This window comes from Sceloporus occidentalis, unplaced genomic scaffold (assembly GCF_023333645.1).
Source record: "Sceloporus occidentalis isolate IW3139 unplaced genomic scaffold, rSceOcc1.0.p SCAF_30, whole genome shotgun sequence".
Classification (NCBI taxonomy): domain Eukaryota; kingdom Metazoa; phylum Chordata; class Lepidosauria; order Squamata; family Phrynosomatidae; genus Sceloporus; species Sceloporus occidentalis.
In genome coordinates this window covers 2,306,523-2,324,167 of record NW_028317010.1, presented here as the reverse complement: position 1 = coordinate 2,324,167, position 17,645 = coordinate 2,306,523, and the positions used below count along the sequence as shown (strand labels likewise).

The window sequence follows — 17,645 nt, the reverse complement described above, 5'->3', positions numbered from 1 at the left end:
AACGCCAAGTAAGATTGGTATGGAAGCTCGCACAGACCTTCGCAATGTAACTGGGTCAGTATCTCTGATACTTACATATTCATTTTTGGTCATGACTAACTATTAACAGAACATTAAATTTGGTGTAAAGGCAGACATAATTTTAAACTTTAAAAAAAAAAAAAAAAAAAAAAATTTAAACTGCAACGTTGGTTTCCTCCTTTGCTGTAGAAATTTTAAATATTAGGTAAAATTAAAGAGCTAATATGTTTCATTAAATAATCAGATGTTGGTACTCACACATTCAGATTACCTATCAATCTATTTCCTTAGCCCTCCATTTTCCGGAACAGATCCCATCAAAATTTATAACATGGTGTTGAAAGGAATTGAGAAGGTAGACTTCCCACATCGCGTCGGACGGCGGTCTGAGGACCTAATCCGTAGGCTGTGCAGGTAATTGTGGCTAAATTGCATGTTCTGAGTCTGGAAAGATAGCATACTCAGGGGAAATGTAAGAAGAGCTTCTTCGCTGAAAGGTTAATGGTTCTTTCAAAGACTATCCCTGAGGAAGTGGGAATGTTCGCCAGGCTGCTTCTCAAAAATATAAAAACTTGATGCTGTGGTTGAGAAGACAAAAATAGAAATTACATTGTAAAAAATAAACCGCTATCGTTATAATTAAAGCCAATTAGCTCAGCTCTCCAACACTTACATTATATACTACAAAATACAAACGTAGCTACCACCACCAGAGGGAAATATTAAGGCCCCGCTTGGGAGTGTGAAAAGCTATCTTCCTTTTGCTACGAGACTGGAAAGACTACCTGATTAGATCCATCAGACCTATAGTAATAAAGTTGGTCAATGTACACTCTGATGTCAGTGGGTCCAATGCAGATTATCTTCCAGTTTGAGATATCTTAACAGTCTTTAATGGGGCCTATTCCAGTCTATAGAGGATAGCTTTCAAACAATGGTGGCCCCTGGTACACAAATACATATTTACGCAACCAGAGCCTTCAAAACATGTATTTTGTTTTAAGATCCCCCATTTCACCTGAGTATATATGGGGAATATAACCCCCGGGTTTATTACCACCCAGCATCCCCCTGGCTAAAAGGGGGTCCTGAGGACACCATTTTTAATCAACTTTTAAATGTTGTATTGTTGAGGGGGGTAAATTGTGTATTTTTCATGCAAGCATGTCTAACATCCGATTGAAAATTAATTTGAGTGCCCCTACAAACACTCAAAGTACTCAAACATTCAAAGGAACAAAATAAGGTAGATCTTTTAATTCAGCTTTTTACTTGATAGCTAAAAAAAAATGTTTAAAGCAAAACTCACAATATTATAAATATGATTACATTTTAGGGAGTGAGTGCTTTTTTCAATTGAGTTGTGCTTCGAAAAGCTGAACATAACACAGTTAATGCTTTCTGTGCACGGTTACTGGATTCTTCACAAACACTGGCAGCTGGTGTCGATTGAACCATGTCAGTAGCCATAAACTAGGGAAATGAGCAAAAATATTTATAAAACGTGTGCAGGATCCAAAACAGTATCCTTATACCAACTGTCTGTCTATTGATGTGCATATGTGGATATGTATACAAATCATAGTACAGCCACAACTCCCATCATCCTCATTAAAATACAACAGCAAATGGAGAGCAATACTTGTATGCTTCCTGTATTTAATGAAATTGAAACACACTGTTGTCCTTATCTCTGAATAAGCCCATAAACAAAACACTATGGGAAACACAGAAGCAAAATATATTTATAAAGCATTCTACCTTAATGCATTTCAAGCTTCACATCACTTTTAATGCATTTTGCCATCCTATTGTTGGTAACTCAATTATTTACTCTGTGTACCTTGATTCTTTGAAACAAAACCTTTTTATTTTAATAAAAACTTTTCAGTGACCTTAAAGGAACACTAAACCATGATTTTTCTTTGTTGAAAGCATGGACATTCAAACCACCATTTCTCCATCTGTACTGTATGCGTTTAAGAGGGATGCATTACCTGCCCCTGATAACTCCACTAAAGAAGAATTCATATTAAAGTAAAGATTGGTTAATTGCAACAGGTCCTTCCCTTCCCTTGGCAATATAGTGAAGGTGTCTGTGGATAAAATTCCAAACCTTCCAATAAAAATAACATTTTTATTCCAAAATAAACATTCCTATTGACATTTCCAGTTTTAACTTTTTCATTGTTTTCTTTACCCAGTCAATTTACTGGCAGTTAAAAGTCCTTGGAAACCTTGCGATAAATTTTAATGTGGCATTCATTAGTATTGTAACAGTAGTTGAATTTAAATCACAATTTTTAGCATCTATTTTAGGCTATCATTAAATCGGTTCATTGTACAATTAATATTCCTAAACAGTACTTAAGGAGAGGTTGGCTTCAGACACAGCGTAGCAAATATGAGTCACTGCAGAATATGTAATAAGTAATCAATGCACAAAGATTAAATTATTTTTCATGGGAATTAAAACTTATACTGGAAAAAAATGGCAGTATGAGTCACCAGCCCATATCCACTCAAATAAGTCTTTATATTACCGGTATTCTGTACACACATTTAAACAAAGGACTTGGGATTTGCTAATTACAGCAAAATTGGTCTTGGGAATGTATCCATTAATATGAAGATATTACTAGACATGTAAACAGCAGTTAGCAAGGCATCACAAGAGATTGTTAATTAATGAAACAATAAAGAACCACTAAGAACCTGTACCAAAAGAATCAGTCATAATCTTCAAAGTGTGTTACGAGTGTCATTCACAGCATACAAAAACACAGAGGAATACAACTTGAATGCATTTGAGGTGCTCTGGGTTGTTTTTTTTTATTGCACTTGAAGGAAATACAACACACATGCTTTCCGGAGGTTGCTATGCCTTGAGTTGCAGGTATGGTGTTACTGTAGATAGCAAAAACTGAAGACCATTCTGCACAGCTTGGACAAGTCAATCTTATTAACTAGTTCGAAAAAAGTTTAATTGACTAATGTGGAAGTTGTTTGACTGAACATAGTAACTGTTAATGAATACACTTTTGGAGTTACCAAAGCTCCTCTGTGTCCTGAAGTACCTCTTAAAGAGTGACTATTCATACAGGTTTGAAAAACAGAGATCAGATGTACTGTTGAGAAACTATGGCCAGTGTCACAGTCTTGGTTGCTTGAACACCATTTCGTTGAGTGTACTTGATGCCCTCAATCTCGAGGACTTCAATTACTGACAGTGTGAAATTCTTCACAACAATATCAATTCAAAATCTATGTAGAATGGGATACATAAATGTAAACTATTAATTTTACGAGGCCACATCACTCTTCTAATTACTCTTTCCCTTTATGATAGCAAGCCTAGCTCCATTCTGCCCGTTAGGCAATTTACCTGCTGATTTTAGAGCTATACTCTACATGTGATGTAACTGCTGGCTCTATCATAAAATCAAAATGAGCGCTTGGCTGTGCAGAAAAAAATAAAATGAAAAAAAGGGACTGAAAAGCTTTTTCTATTAGGCTTTTCAGTCCCTTTCCCAAAGATAGAAAACACAGAGGTTATTTACAAATGTCCAAGGATGCATATTGAGTATAGACATTGAACAGAAGGCAATGCAAGCAATTGCACTGAATGGAACTAAAATAATTACATTAGACAAAGGGTATCTTTTTAGAGAAATTAATAAAACTAGAGATTTGGAATAAGCCCTAAATTCTACAATATCTATATATTAGATATTAGATTTTTGAAGAAATCATTTTTGTTGTTGCATATACTATTTTCAATATCCTAAATAAAGTATTCATTAATATGTTAAAGCTACTGGACTTTAAAGCAGTGGAAACATGTTCTCTGGAGTGATGAACCATATTTAACTATCTGGAAGTCTGATGGACAAATGTGGGGTTGATGGATGCAAGGAGAACGATACCTACCTCTAAAGTTTGGTGGAGGGAGAGATAATGGTCAGGGGTTGTTTTTTTATGGTTTTGGCTAGGCTTCCTGGTACCAGTGAAGGGTGATGTTAATGCTACAGCATACATAGAAATTTTAGACAATTTACGTGTCCAACTTCTGCCAGTTTGGTGAAGGCCCTTTTCTGTTCCTGGATGACTGTGCATTAAGCAAGGTCAATAAAGACATGTTTTTCCGAGTTTGTTATGGAAGAGCTCAAGTGACCCTTATTATCCAGCACCAGTGCTTGACGTCACAAAACCTCTTCTGGCTCAATGGGCACACATTCCCACAGACACACTCAAAAATCCTGTGGAAAGTTTTTCCAGAAGAGTGGAGGCTGTTATAGCCACTAAGGTGGTGAAACTCCATATTAATGCACATGGTTTTGGAATGGGACATTGAAAAAGCTCATATAGGTGGGATGGTCATATAGTTTAGATTACTCTTAGAAGGTATATATATCATACATAAGGGTGTTTAAAGCTGCAGTTTCTTGATGAGATGAGGTTGATTATTCAATATGAATTAGATCTGCAATGCAAGGAGTAATTCCTCTTTCGTGTGGATATGAAAACTACTTAAAAATAACATGAAAGTGAAATCCACATAATGTGCAAATGTTCCAGCTTTCACATAATAGCAAAGAAAGTGGGTTATTCTATAAATTTATCTTTCTGTAAACTACTTTCAAATTCTGTAGCCAAGGCATATCATTTCTATCTTGCTACACTAGGTTAATATAAAATGTGGTTCTCTTGTTGTTGATATTGTGCCAATGTCTCAGATTCATCTTCCATTAGTACTTTCTGTCCCAGACAGATGAGCTGGCTATTGCAATGTGATGCCCAACCCCAGGGTTGGATTTCACACCATTTAGAATAGGGCAACCTGTTCCTAGGGGTTCAGTTGGTGGCCTTGTACTTATCTCTGTGCCTAGCACCAAAAAGATTTATACTAGAATATATAGTGCAAACATCATGGTCCTAGAAATGATATACTTTGGAAAAGTGACTGAATCAACACAGAGTATGATGTAGTATCTCATAAGACCTCAGTGTGCTCTTCAGACACTCAAAAGTGCATGAGACTCCCACAGAACTATACATTGGTATGGCTTACCTATATTCTATTATTCCTGTTTACTTTGGAAAGAGTTTTTTTTTTATTTACTGGTACTTGTATACGTGTTCTTTTGTATGCATTTTTGCATAAAAAGCACTGTAACATTTTACTTGGATTAAAAATTAAATTAATCAGCTCTGTCTTTGCTTTCTAATTTTACTCAGCTCGGAGAAGGACCTTTATCCCACGTTACCAGGGTTTGACACAGAGATTGCCGGTTTAGCGCTGCTCCTCCGGTTCTCCGGCTCAAGACCCAAATCCTCCGGGTCTCAGGAGCAGAGTCTTGACATGCCCCACTCCCCGCCCATCAGCGGGACTGCCCACCAACGTCAGCGCGACCGCCCGCTGACGTCAGTGTGCAGTCCTGGCCACGTCCCACAAGGGAAGGCTCCGGGTAGCCTGAGCCCAGAAGTTTCCAGGTATGGTAATTGGATTATCGAAGCAATTTTTTTAGTACATTTGCCATAATTGGAAAAAAGTATATTGGTGGTGACCAAAGCCATCCAAGGGTTTTATATCCTAAAAAATAACTTGGTGGTGCCGGCTTTTTACACTGGGAATATGGGGTGGCCAGTTTGGGCTGGCTGTTGCTTTGTGCCCTGCAGGGAATGTACTGGAAGTCTGCTTGGCATGGTCCATAGCCTGCCCCTCTTTAAATAAATATTATTACCCATCGGTTGGGTAATTATAACATTATTTATTCTGAGAGTGTGATCCAAAAAGCACTTGCAGTCCCACTGGGAGAAAGGTGCTATATAAATACTAGTTGTCATGCTATATAGAGTCTTTTTCTCCCTTATTTCTACATTTCTGCAGATGGCAGCACTGATGCATATGCTCCTATTGCAACACTAATTTATGTTATTTAAAATTTACCCTTTGTACAGAGAACACACATAATAACCTCACCAGTAAATATCTGCTACTAAATATTTTATGTCACTTTTTTCCAGAATTAATCCAGCAGAACGACTTGGAAATCGGAAAAATGGCATCAGTGACATTAGAAAACACAAGTAAGCGTGTTATCAAAATTTGCTCAATCAATCTTTAAGAGTTTTGTAACATTCTAAATAATTACATTTCTGGTATATTTCATGCAGTGGACTATTTAAAATATGGTTAAAATAGGAAGCACATGCAAGAGTAAGCAAGTGCAATGTAAACTCATTCGAGTGAAAGGGTGGATTTCACCAATGCATACAACAGTTTCCAATTCAGTAGAATGTTAATGGAATATTGTTCTAACAGCATAATCATGAATATAACCTGAGAGCACCCCATGTAATTCCCTTTGTCTTTAAAAGAAGATGCCGAACCATCACCTTATAATTGGCCATTAGACTATTATATCACCCCCCCCCATTTAAGGTGTCCAAATCGGTATTGGGTTACCCCAGAGGCAAGGAAGAGCAGGTGCATGGTTGAGGTCAGAGGCATGCCTGCCCTGCCCACCTTGCGCAAATTGCCACCTCGTAGTACTCATCTTCAGAATGTTATGAGGTGGCTACGTGGAAGCTACAATGGAAGTTTGTGGTGTAACAGCACAGTCCTCCATTGATTTTATAGCTCTTCAGGCTGGTCAAGGGAAATCAGACTATACCCAAGCTGGCACATGACCCCACTGCCTGCAAAAGCAGTACAGTATCCAGGGCCGGCCTTAGGGGTGTGCGACCTGTGCGACCGCACAGGGCGCCATGGTTGCAGGGGCGCCTGACCGGGACTTAGATTAAAGCATCAGGTTTTTTTTTTGTGTTTTTTTTTTAAACTTTATTTAACATCATTCATGTTAAATAAAGTTTAAAAAAAAAAACGATGCTTAAATCAATGTCCCAGTCAGGGGCGCCGAGCGGTTGCTCGTGAAGTTCTCGGCAACCGCTCGGCGCCCCTTACTCTCCGTGACTCCGTCGCTGTGCCGGCATCTCATGTTGAGCGCCGGACTATGCCTCACGCTCTCACCGCAGGACTCCGGCAACAAGGTAAGTGGGGGGGGGTGTAGTTTGGAGGGGGGGGTAGTTTGAAGGGGCAGAGGGGGGGTGTAGTTTGAAGGGGCAGAGGGGGGGTGTAGTTTGAAGGGGCAGAGGGAGGGGGGTGTAGTTTGAAGGGACAGGGGGGGTGTAGTTTGAAGGGACAGGGGGGGTAGTTTGAAGGGGCAGAGGGGAGGGGTAGTTTGAGGGGCGGTAGTTTGAAGGGGCATGGGGGGGTAGTTTGAAGGGGCAGAGAGGGCGGGTAGTTTGAAGGGGCAGAGAGGGCGGGTAGTGAGGGGGGGCGCCAGAGGAGTAGTCCGCACAGGGCGCCACAACGCCTAAGGCCGGCTCTGACAGTATCCAACAAAATTTTATACAGACACTTGCAAACTAAATGATGTATGGAAAACAAAATACATTACACATATGTGTAATATACCTGTTGTACTGTTGTTATTTGGGATTATAGTAAAGGCTATATTAAATTATTGAGTACTTACTACTTTCCTGCTATTATTTTGCACATGAATGCCTCTGCTCAGGAATTTCTGTTTGATAGACCGATACCAACATTTATCATAATTGACCTGTAAATGTTGTCAATGGCATCTAACATGATATAAATTATATAAATTAGTTTTGGAATAATTCAGCTTCAATATCAAACCTAGCATTATAGCGTTAAATAATGCATGGTCATTGCCTTACGTATTATTCTACTTGCTATTATATCAGTTCAACAGAATCATGTCTCCCATCAGTGTAGAGAAGTACACAAAGCTGTACTGGTGGTTTTTGCAGCAAATTAAACTGATAACATTAGAAAACAGAATAAGTAAATTATACTGAATGAGCAAAACCAACTCTACATAGGAAGTAAATGCAATGTTGTCTTACAGGTGGTTCCAAGGATTTAATTGGGAGGGCTTGCGAAATCGTAAATTGATCTCGCCACTGAAAAGAGAGGTGGGTGTTTGTCTTGCTTTATTATAAATAGTCTCTCAAACATTTTGTTTCCTAGATTTAAAGTATCATTTTCAATATTGAATGAAAGCTATATTTTATATGAGATCTAATAATTTGCTCTGAGTAGTAACCAATAAATCTTGATTAATCTTAGAAATCATTAGAACACATATGGCAAAAGCCTAAACATATAATTACCATATTTAATAAGTGATGGCCTGCAGACAGTTGGCTTCTATTTATTGCTGTCATATCATAACTGCTGTCATGTAAGTGGCATGGAACTGGTGGTAAATAGCATACATACAGTATGTCTGTTTAGAGAGTACACCTTAAGATGGATAATACAGTGTTTTTCAGACAGATGTTGCTGCTAAACCACTCACAGCCTAAAGTCCCTTTGCCTGAAAGGTCAGAGTAATGCAAAGATCATCATAACGTTGCTGTGACCACTTATCTTTTCTCATGCAGATCAAAGGGATCACAGATCACAGTTACTTTGACTCTTTCTTACCTGAAGCTGAAGACCCACCAGATGAACTTTCAGGATGGGACAAAAACTTCTGAAGAGATATGCTGTGACTATTTTGCAACTCTGATATCCCTGTTTACAACATACAGTGGATCTAGATCTGAGAACAGCAAAAACTTACAGCACCAGTTGAACAACTCATATTTCAAACAAATCCAGCATTAGTAAGACTACATGAAGAATGAGCTTAGCAAAAAGAACATAGATATTTTTCATCTCAGACTAGAGTAAACATTTTATGGTGGCATCATAAGACATACCAACATCATTTCTTCCCACCTCATTTAATATGATTGCCCAGTGATGCTTCTAGAAATGCACTGCCATATAAAAGGCAGCCATTTTGTTAAGTAATGCTAGAAGAGTATTTCTCAGGAGTGCTTTTTAATCTCACTTTTACACATACAAACCATTAGGATACATTAAATATTGTTTATTTGCCTCTTCTGCTTTTAGTATGAGGAGCCCGTGTTTTAAACAACTTTGGTGATCTACAAATGCTAATGACCCTTTTTGAATGTATGTGAGTCATTTATAATTTCCACAAAATTTAAAGCCTATAATTTATAGGGAACTGACAACCGCTAACTTACCTTATACATAAACCTTACAGTATGGAGTAGTGATGACACACATCAGTTTTTGCATATATACTGTGCCATTTCAAGGTTTACATTTTGGTCTGTGCCAATAATGGTGTGTTCTTATTCTTAGAGAACATTACTTGCTTCTTTTGGTTACCAATTGCATTTTCCATGTAAATGGTACCCTTGGCATATATCTGCTAAAACAATTTCAGGGTTTTTAATGAAAACTTTAGTTCCATATTAAATTTACTACAGTTGTTTGCTGTATGTTTGCTGCATGAGCAAAGTTACTATTGCTCTCTGTCTTTTTGACGTCAACAGTTCAAAGGGCCCTCTAGGGGTGACTGGGTTATATTTAATGTTGTTGCGTTCATAGCCTATAGCCCATCATCATGGATGAGCAGAACCATCTGTTGATTTCAAGTAGAACCAAATGTTTTGTTTATTCTGCAGTCACAACACAACACGTGTCTCAGGTTTGTTTCATTGTGTGGTAGAAGTGTTCATGAATGTGCCTTTTCTAGATGGGGCTGAGGCACAGACTAATGCCTGTGTAATATGAAATATTGTGTACATAAAGGTCTGGTAAATGTCAGACATATATTTGCTTTAACTTAATCAATGTATCACAAAAATGGTTGTGTTTCATATTTTCCAAACAGAGGTGTCATAGTCTTCAGTGTGGTGTAACAAACAGATTTGAAAGTATATGATAAATACTGTATAAACAATATTTGCCCAGTATCCCATAAGAGCCAACAGTTATCTCTCAAAAATAACCCACCTAAGAGGTGCCTCATTATATCCTTTTTTAAACCAGCGGTGGTGAATGTCCGGTCCACGGACTGTATAAGGCCTGCAAAATCATTTGGTCTGGCTCGCGGGACAAATGGGGCAGCAACCATGGTCGTGGGGGTTGCAACTGTGACCACGCCCGCCACTCTAAGGGGCCCAGACAACCCTTGCGATCACTTCCCCGTGTGTCCGCTACTTACCTGTGCACTGTGCGAGCAGCGTCTTCCCAGGGCATGTTGGAACCCAGAGGAGTCACGTCACGTTAGGTTACGTCACATGACCCTGATGCGTTCCTGCTTCCCCTGGGCAGTAAAACAAGTTATTTGCATAGAGTGCAAGCAACACAGAGGGAAGCAGCAGGCCCCTGCAGAAGTCTGTGAGCAGCACAGAGAGATCTCCCTTTCAGGTAATGGGAGGGGGCTGTATGAATGAGTATGGGTGATTGAGTGAATGAATGAGTATCTGTGGATGAGGGAATTAATGAGTATCTGTGAATGAGTGAATGAATGAGTATCTGAATGAATTAATATTTGTGAATGAGTATCTGTGAATGAGTGAATTCATATTTGTGAATGACTGAATTTATTAATATGTGTGTGATAGCATAGATGTGTAAGTGGAAGCAAAGATGCCACAGGTAGGCTTAACTACACAATGTGGGGCTGGCTGGGGCTATTCCACAGGGTGTGCTGGCTTGGGGCATCACATAAAAAATACTAATATTAAAGGGGGGTGGGTGGTGGGATAAATATACAATGTGGTTTAAACAGACACTCCAGGCATTATATATAACTCAATGATTTACTTACCTATAGTCAGCTCCAGCAACGAATCAGTGGCATGAAATGTCAAGACACTTAAGAAAGATAAGTGGTTTGGGGTTTTTTTCTGTAGGTTTCAAGAATGTGTTTTGAGGTACTTACTTAATATTCATTCTTTATTGAATATATCATACAAAGCAAGTTTGAGATGCACGCCAAGAATGGACAGCCTCCTCTTGCCTGTCCTAGTATGTGTCTGTGCTGGGGAGCATCACAATCAACCAGTGGCGACTCTAGAAACAATATATGGGGGGGGCACACAAGATACCACAGTCAAACTGGGGGGGCATTAATAATTTCCACCATTAAATCATACCACTGAAAAAACACATATATATATATATATATATATATATATGTATATATATATATATATAGCCAAAAGTAATGTGCTATGGAATGATACTTTTGTTATTGGCCAATACAATACTTGTACATTCAACATGGGAAGCCTGAAGCCACAATTTAGTAAGACTAATCCTTGAAATCCTTTAAACAACACAATACCTTAACTTTTGCACTAAATGATTTCAGGGCCTAATATTAGATCCTGCTGCTGATATATATATATTAGCCCCTGCTGCCCATATATATTAATATTAGCCCCTGCTGCCGATATATATATAAATATATATAAATATTAGACCCTGCTGCCGATAGCAGGTATAGATCAACACATTAACACACAAACCCAGATTTGCATGTATAGATCAATTGAAATTCACTTGTGATCTCAGCACTGAAGGTATATATCAAATAAAGTGAATCAGACATACAAATCCTGTATTTGCAGGTATACAATAATAATATATGAAATGTAGCATTGCAGGTATAGATCAAATAAATACATGGAAACAGCATTGCAGGTATTAATCAACTGAACAAGACATACAAACCCTGTATTTGCAGGTATACATAAATAATGTATGGAAACATAGCATAGCAGATATGGATCTACAGAAGAACACACAAACCCAGCTTTGCAGGTACAGATCAATTGGAATTCTCATAAAAACACGGCATTAAAGGTATATTTAAAACCCCTAAATTACAGGGATAGATCACAGGTTGCACACCCCAACCACACTGCCAACATAGAACCTGGTCAGCACCCAGATAACACACATAAGATTTGCCATCTTTGTCCCATATACACCCTGCCTGTGCCATCTTGGTCCCCAAGGCTCAAACATCCTGCTAGTGCCATCTTTGCCCTTACACAATTATACATCTATGATACACACAAACACATTAACTCATGCTCTCCCTCATTCAGACAAATCATCAGGGCCGGCCCTACAATGGGGCCGACTGGGACAATTGCCCCAGGCGGCACTTCAGAAGGGGCGGCACTTTGCCGCCCCAAGCGTTTTTTTTTTGTTTTTTTTGAAGCGGATTTTCGCTTACCCGCTCGGCGCCCCTCTCTCTCTCCTCTGCGGCGAGTTTACCTGTTCGGTCTCGGTGCCGGCTTGTAATGCAGAGCGACCGGAAGTGACGCGAATTTCCGGCGCTCAGCATTACAAGCCGGCACCGTGGCAGAACAGGGAGACTCGCCGCAGGACTGTTTAAGGGTAAGTACCGGGGGGGTAGATAATGCCGCCCCCCCCCGGCGTCGGCGGGGGGCGGCATTTTAAACTTCGCCCCAGGCGGCGTTAAGTCTTCGGCCGGCCCTGCAAATCATCCACATATTAACTCATGCTCTCCCTCATTCACACAATTCATCCATTTTAAGAAACTACACCCCTTGGAGCTTCAAATGAGGGGCTACATGTATTTCTAGGACAAAAGTTGAGTGCACAAATAATGATGGAATATGTCGCTTTGGCTAGAAAATATGTTTTTTCTAACCATAGCGAGATGTTCATTTTTGTCTTGCGCACTCCAGGTTTGTACTAGAAACACATGCAGCCCTTCATTTGATGCGCCAAGGGAATGTCGTTTTTGCAAATGTGTACTTTTTGTGCTATAATTTAACTTCCTACGTGAGCAGTAATGCCACGTCAAGGCTTTAACCCTAATTACTGACCATTCACACGCCTTTCATATCTCCATTCACTCGCAGAAGCACACACCATTCTTTCCTGTTACAATCCCAAAGAAATGATGGTAAAGGGAGAAAAAAAAAATCACTTTTACAGCAAAAATGCAAGGCGCTCCAGGGATGAGATGGTTACTCAAGTACCGCACGGGCTAAATGGCTGATTTTAATAATATTTGCAGTTCATCAGGATTTCAAAAATTGCCTCCCTCTACCGTTGGCTAAATTTAACCCCATGATCAAAGGCATCATAGGATTTAAAATTAGTATCGGCCATTTTTAAAAAGGGAATGTAACTTTTTATAGCTATATGATCACTGTGGTAACATTGGCTACCACAGTGATCATTTAGCTGAAATACTTAAACTTTTTTTTTTTTTTTTTAAAGTTAAACTACTTTATGTTTAAATAATTTAATTTGGGGGTCTCTAGGCAATTTTGATCTTTTTTTATCTGCCTTTAGAGACCCCCAAATCATTTTTTTTCAATTTTTATTTTTTTAACTTAATATTTGTTATTCTTTTTTACAATCTATCTACCGGAAAAGGTTAGGCATCTAAGCAGCATGCCCCCATACCTCTTTAACTGACAATTGTCAGTTGTTAATAAAGTTGCGCGGTGACGTCATCGCGTCATTGCGCGAGATGGCACCGGGCGGATCGGGTGGCCCCGGTGATGCCCTTCAGTTTGAGGGGCAGATCGCCGGGGTAGGTGGTGATGGAGGTCCACAGACCTCCATCAAGGTAAGGTAGTGCTAGTGACGGCAAGGTGCCGTCGTTAGCACCTGACTGGGACTGTCCTGGGTGGTTACAAATTCGGCAGGGGGGCAACAGGGAGGCAAGGAATAACCTAGGGGGGGGCAACAACCCCAGACATAGGTTCATAGGCCTTCATGAGCCTCGTCAGTGGGGTCTGGGTGATATCCCTGTAGGCACAAGAGAGCAAGGAGGTCCATGTCTCTACTCATGGTGGGCACCAAGAGATCCTCGAAGGGTGAATACCATGCAAAGCAAGTTTGAGATGCTCACTAAGAATGGACAGCCTCTTCTTGCCTGTTCTACAATGCGTCTGTGCTTGGGAGCATCTCAAGTTTTAACTCTCTTGTGCCATTATAGAGGAAAAATCTCAATCAACATACAAGTCTAATTCTTCCCCAAGGGCAGTCCATAACTGAGATGTGAGGTAAATTTCCCATGCACAAGGGGAAATACCATACAAAGCAAGTTTGAGATGCTCACTAAGTATATATATATATATATTGAATATACTGCCTAAGACACTAGAGTATCCCTTTAATGAACATTTACCATGAACTCCAGCTGAAATAAGAAATATGAACCTAACTAATCATCATTCCAAGCACGTAGGAGAATGCTTTTCTCAAGGGAATCATCAGCAGTCAAATAAGAAATGGTTTAAGATCTGTGACAAGATTAAACCAGATGCAAGAGAATTCTAGATTTAAGATTCACCTTAACACCCTTGGGTAATTTTATTGTCTTAAACAAAACACGTTTTTTTTTTGTCTGACTTTGTTGCTTTAAGAAAATACTGATCTTCTGATGTGCAGGGGTCATAAAAGAGAAAATCAATAATGCAGTTATTTTTACTATACCATATCCATTTCAGCTGTCGGAACATTGAAGCAAATGGGATTGAAAAGTTCTAACTTTAGCTTGTTTGCTATTTATATTAACTTTCCACTGGAGAACAGTGACATATTTTCTTGTGCATTTGCAATGTCTTTGTATGTTTATATCTGTGGTATGGTTTTCTTCATCCTAATCTACAATCTCACATGTATAGAAAAAATGGTATCACAAACTCCAGTGATACAATCCCAGCCTCATACAAGCCTTTTGATCTTGTAATGTCCAACCTTGTGCTAGTTACATACAGAATGAAAACAAATCATGGTAATATTTAAATGGAGAAACATTAAAATAATTTGTTTAGTAACAAGAAAAATATTCTAGACTGTGTACATCAGTGTGATTTAGAAGACATACACTTCATAGTGTGTAGAACAAAAATCTCCATTCCATGAAACACGTATGGGGTTAGGGAGAGGTTTCAGATACAGAGCACAGTAGACGGATTTTCTATTTATCCACTGCATTCTGAAACTCAGAACAACAACTGTGTTTTTTGAGTCCAAAAAGCTGCTACCAGACAAATGAGGAGAGCCATGATATAGAAAAATATATGCACAACATTTATATCAATATGCCAAGAATTCCTATATCTTTTCATATGACATTTCAGCAATAAGGTTTAATTCCTTGTAAAATATGGTTTCGGTTTACAGTTGTTTTGGAGGCTTGCCACTTTTATTATCAGAAGCCACAACATAAATTTGGGGCAGTTCTGGATATGGTCAGTCAGCAGAATACCAAAGATTTTTATGAAAATTCCTCTGATTCCAGAGCCATTGTAAAGAGGCCACTAGATACAAAATGCTTGAGAGGCACTTTTATTGGTAAACAGACTAAAAAAAAATCATACTCAATGCTGCTCTGAAATTACATTCATTTCTGAGAAACTGAGATGATTTTCAACAATTTCCAATTGTTTTGGTGATTTGGATGTCTTTAAATATCTTATAGTTAGTAAGGTAGTTATATGAGAATGTGAGCAATCATTATTAACATCTTTAAAATCAACACCGGTCTATAACTTCAGATTTGAGGTGAGCAGTATTATATTCTTTCCAGTTAAACAGCCATATAGAAATGTATTGTTGTCACAGTAACCTTTAATCTAGAGTGACCAAATGTCCCCCAATTACATTGTACCATCCCCAGATTGTGACTTTTGCCCTTGAATCCCTTTCTAAGTCTAAAGGTGGTTGTGCCTCGGACTGAGTAGCTCTGCCATAGAAATCTTCCGTGCCACTGAAAGCTTAATTGTTCAAGGGATTAACCCTTCATATTACCCCAAGCACTAGCCGAGACTTAGTGTAGGGGTAAAAACAGAACTGACTTTTTTGAGGACAGAACAGGAATTTATACACACAAATATGATAGAATTAAAGGTAGAATCTCATCACCACCCAGACAGCCTGGCGCTTCCATACAGTTCTATGGCCAGCAATGCCCACCCGACAAAGAGTCACTTTTTCAGGGTGATCCAGATACAGCGACGTAATAAAAACCAGGGTTCCCAAATGAGCTCCCTCTCAGTGACCACCACCAAGTATTGCCCACCACGTGTTTAATGTAACCTCAAAAGAGCGACGTGGTGGGACAAAGGATGTCCGTAGCGTCACACTTTCAATTGTTGGCGGGCATCACCCGGGTTTTCTAGCCGGCACACAGTTCCATGAATTTGCAGCTAGATCCCAGTCAGGCGCCAAGCCCGGGGGGGGGGGGGGGATGTGGAATCTGACCAACATTAGGGGTATACAGGGTCTGTGAAACTTTAATCCTTGTGAAAACAACAGGGATGGGGTGTAACACAGGAAAACAGGTATGGGGCCAAAATAACCTAGGGTAAAAACAGATGGGCTGCCACAGTGGTCTATTTCAAAAGTAACTCTGATGGTAATGTAGTGATCAACTGTCTGAATACATCAATCAATGTTGACAAAACATGATGCTAAATTGCCCACAATTCACATATCCACATCCTGTTTTGAGGGACCAGGGCATAATGCTAGCAATCATCTTTAAATTATCTATATAATTGCATAAACAGACTGGTTAAAAACTCTGATCAGATTACCCTACTCAATTTTGCCATAGCCAGTCATCTCTTTAGTAACAATGGTCAATCGAGGCCTGTTGGTGTTATTGGATAGCTGATAATGGTTAGGAGTGTAGACTTTCTTCTGACATATTTTATATGTCAGTGCCTGACCTTACAAATGCTCTACTGGATAAATGGGCATAAATTCCCACAGAACCACTCCAAAATCTTGTGGAAAGCCTTCCCAGAAGAATGGAAACTCTTACAGCTGCAAGGGGGGAACAACTACATAACTAATGTGTATGTATTTAGAATGCAATGTTATATAAGTCCCTGTTGGTGTAATGGTCAGGTGTCCCAATACTTTTGTCCATATAGTGTATATTTTCATCTCTCTCCATGATATTATGAAAATATGCTTTCAAGAAAGAACAAATTACAGAAACAGACACAATGATTTATCTATAAAAGGGATGTTTCCTCAATTAGGCTCTGCTTTAATTAGCCATATGAAAAGGATTCATCTCAAGTAAGTAAAGGTGGCAAAGGAGTTTTTGAATGCACACATTTGCATGTGTATAAAATATAATTTCCGCAATCTGGGATAGATTATATCTTACATATTAATTGGCATTAAAGTTGTGCATGCTGCACACAGATGTGTTGGATAATATTCATGCATTTATTGCAAGTGAAACAACCCACTTAAAGAACCACATAAGCCATATTTTGAGGTAAAAATTTGCATATTGTAGCCCATTTTGCATGGACTCAAATGCATTCTGCTGAAAACCGGTACTTGCACTCTTTATTCAAACCAGGAAGTTAAAAGAGGAAGCATACTTAAGCTTCCTGCGCAAACGACGTACCCAAACACGCTTGTCCGGGAGACCTGTGAAGGTCTTTCATGACTGTGGGGAATGGGCCAGGGATGCAAAGGGTTAAATGTATGTATCTGGGCAGAATAGATAAGGAAGTTGCTAGGGGGAGGGGCTTATAGGTTAAATATATGTCAGTTAGATTTTAAATCAGAAAGAAATTTGCAGTTGAGTGAGTAGGACCCTTTAAGGTATATAATTTTTAAACCCAGTTTGTTCTGCTATATATTTAATTTAGCTATAGTTTACCTTTGGATGGTAGTAAACGCTTTATAGTAC

General features: G+C 39.1%; 1 protein-coding gene across 1 annotated transcript in view; it reads left to right on the top strand.

The window, feature by feature from the left end:
• The window catches only part of LOC149298899 (cGMP-dependent protein kinase 2-like), a 48,726-nt gene extending 40,131 nt beyond the window's left edge, over positions 1-8,595 (top strand). The window contains exons 15-18 of the mRNA XM_089486761.1: positions 313-435; positions 6,049-6,111; positions 7,962-8,028; positions 8,500-8,595. Coding sequence (XP_089342887.1) covers positions 313-435; positions 6,049-6,111; positions 7,962-8,028; positions 8,500-8,595 — 349 coding nt within the window. The remainder of the gene's footprint in view (positions 1-312; positions 436-6,048; positions 6,112-7,961; positions 8,029-8,499) is intronic.
• The last annotated feature ends 9,050 nt before the right edge of the window (positions 8,596-17,645 follow it).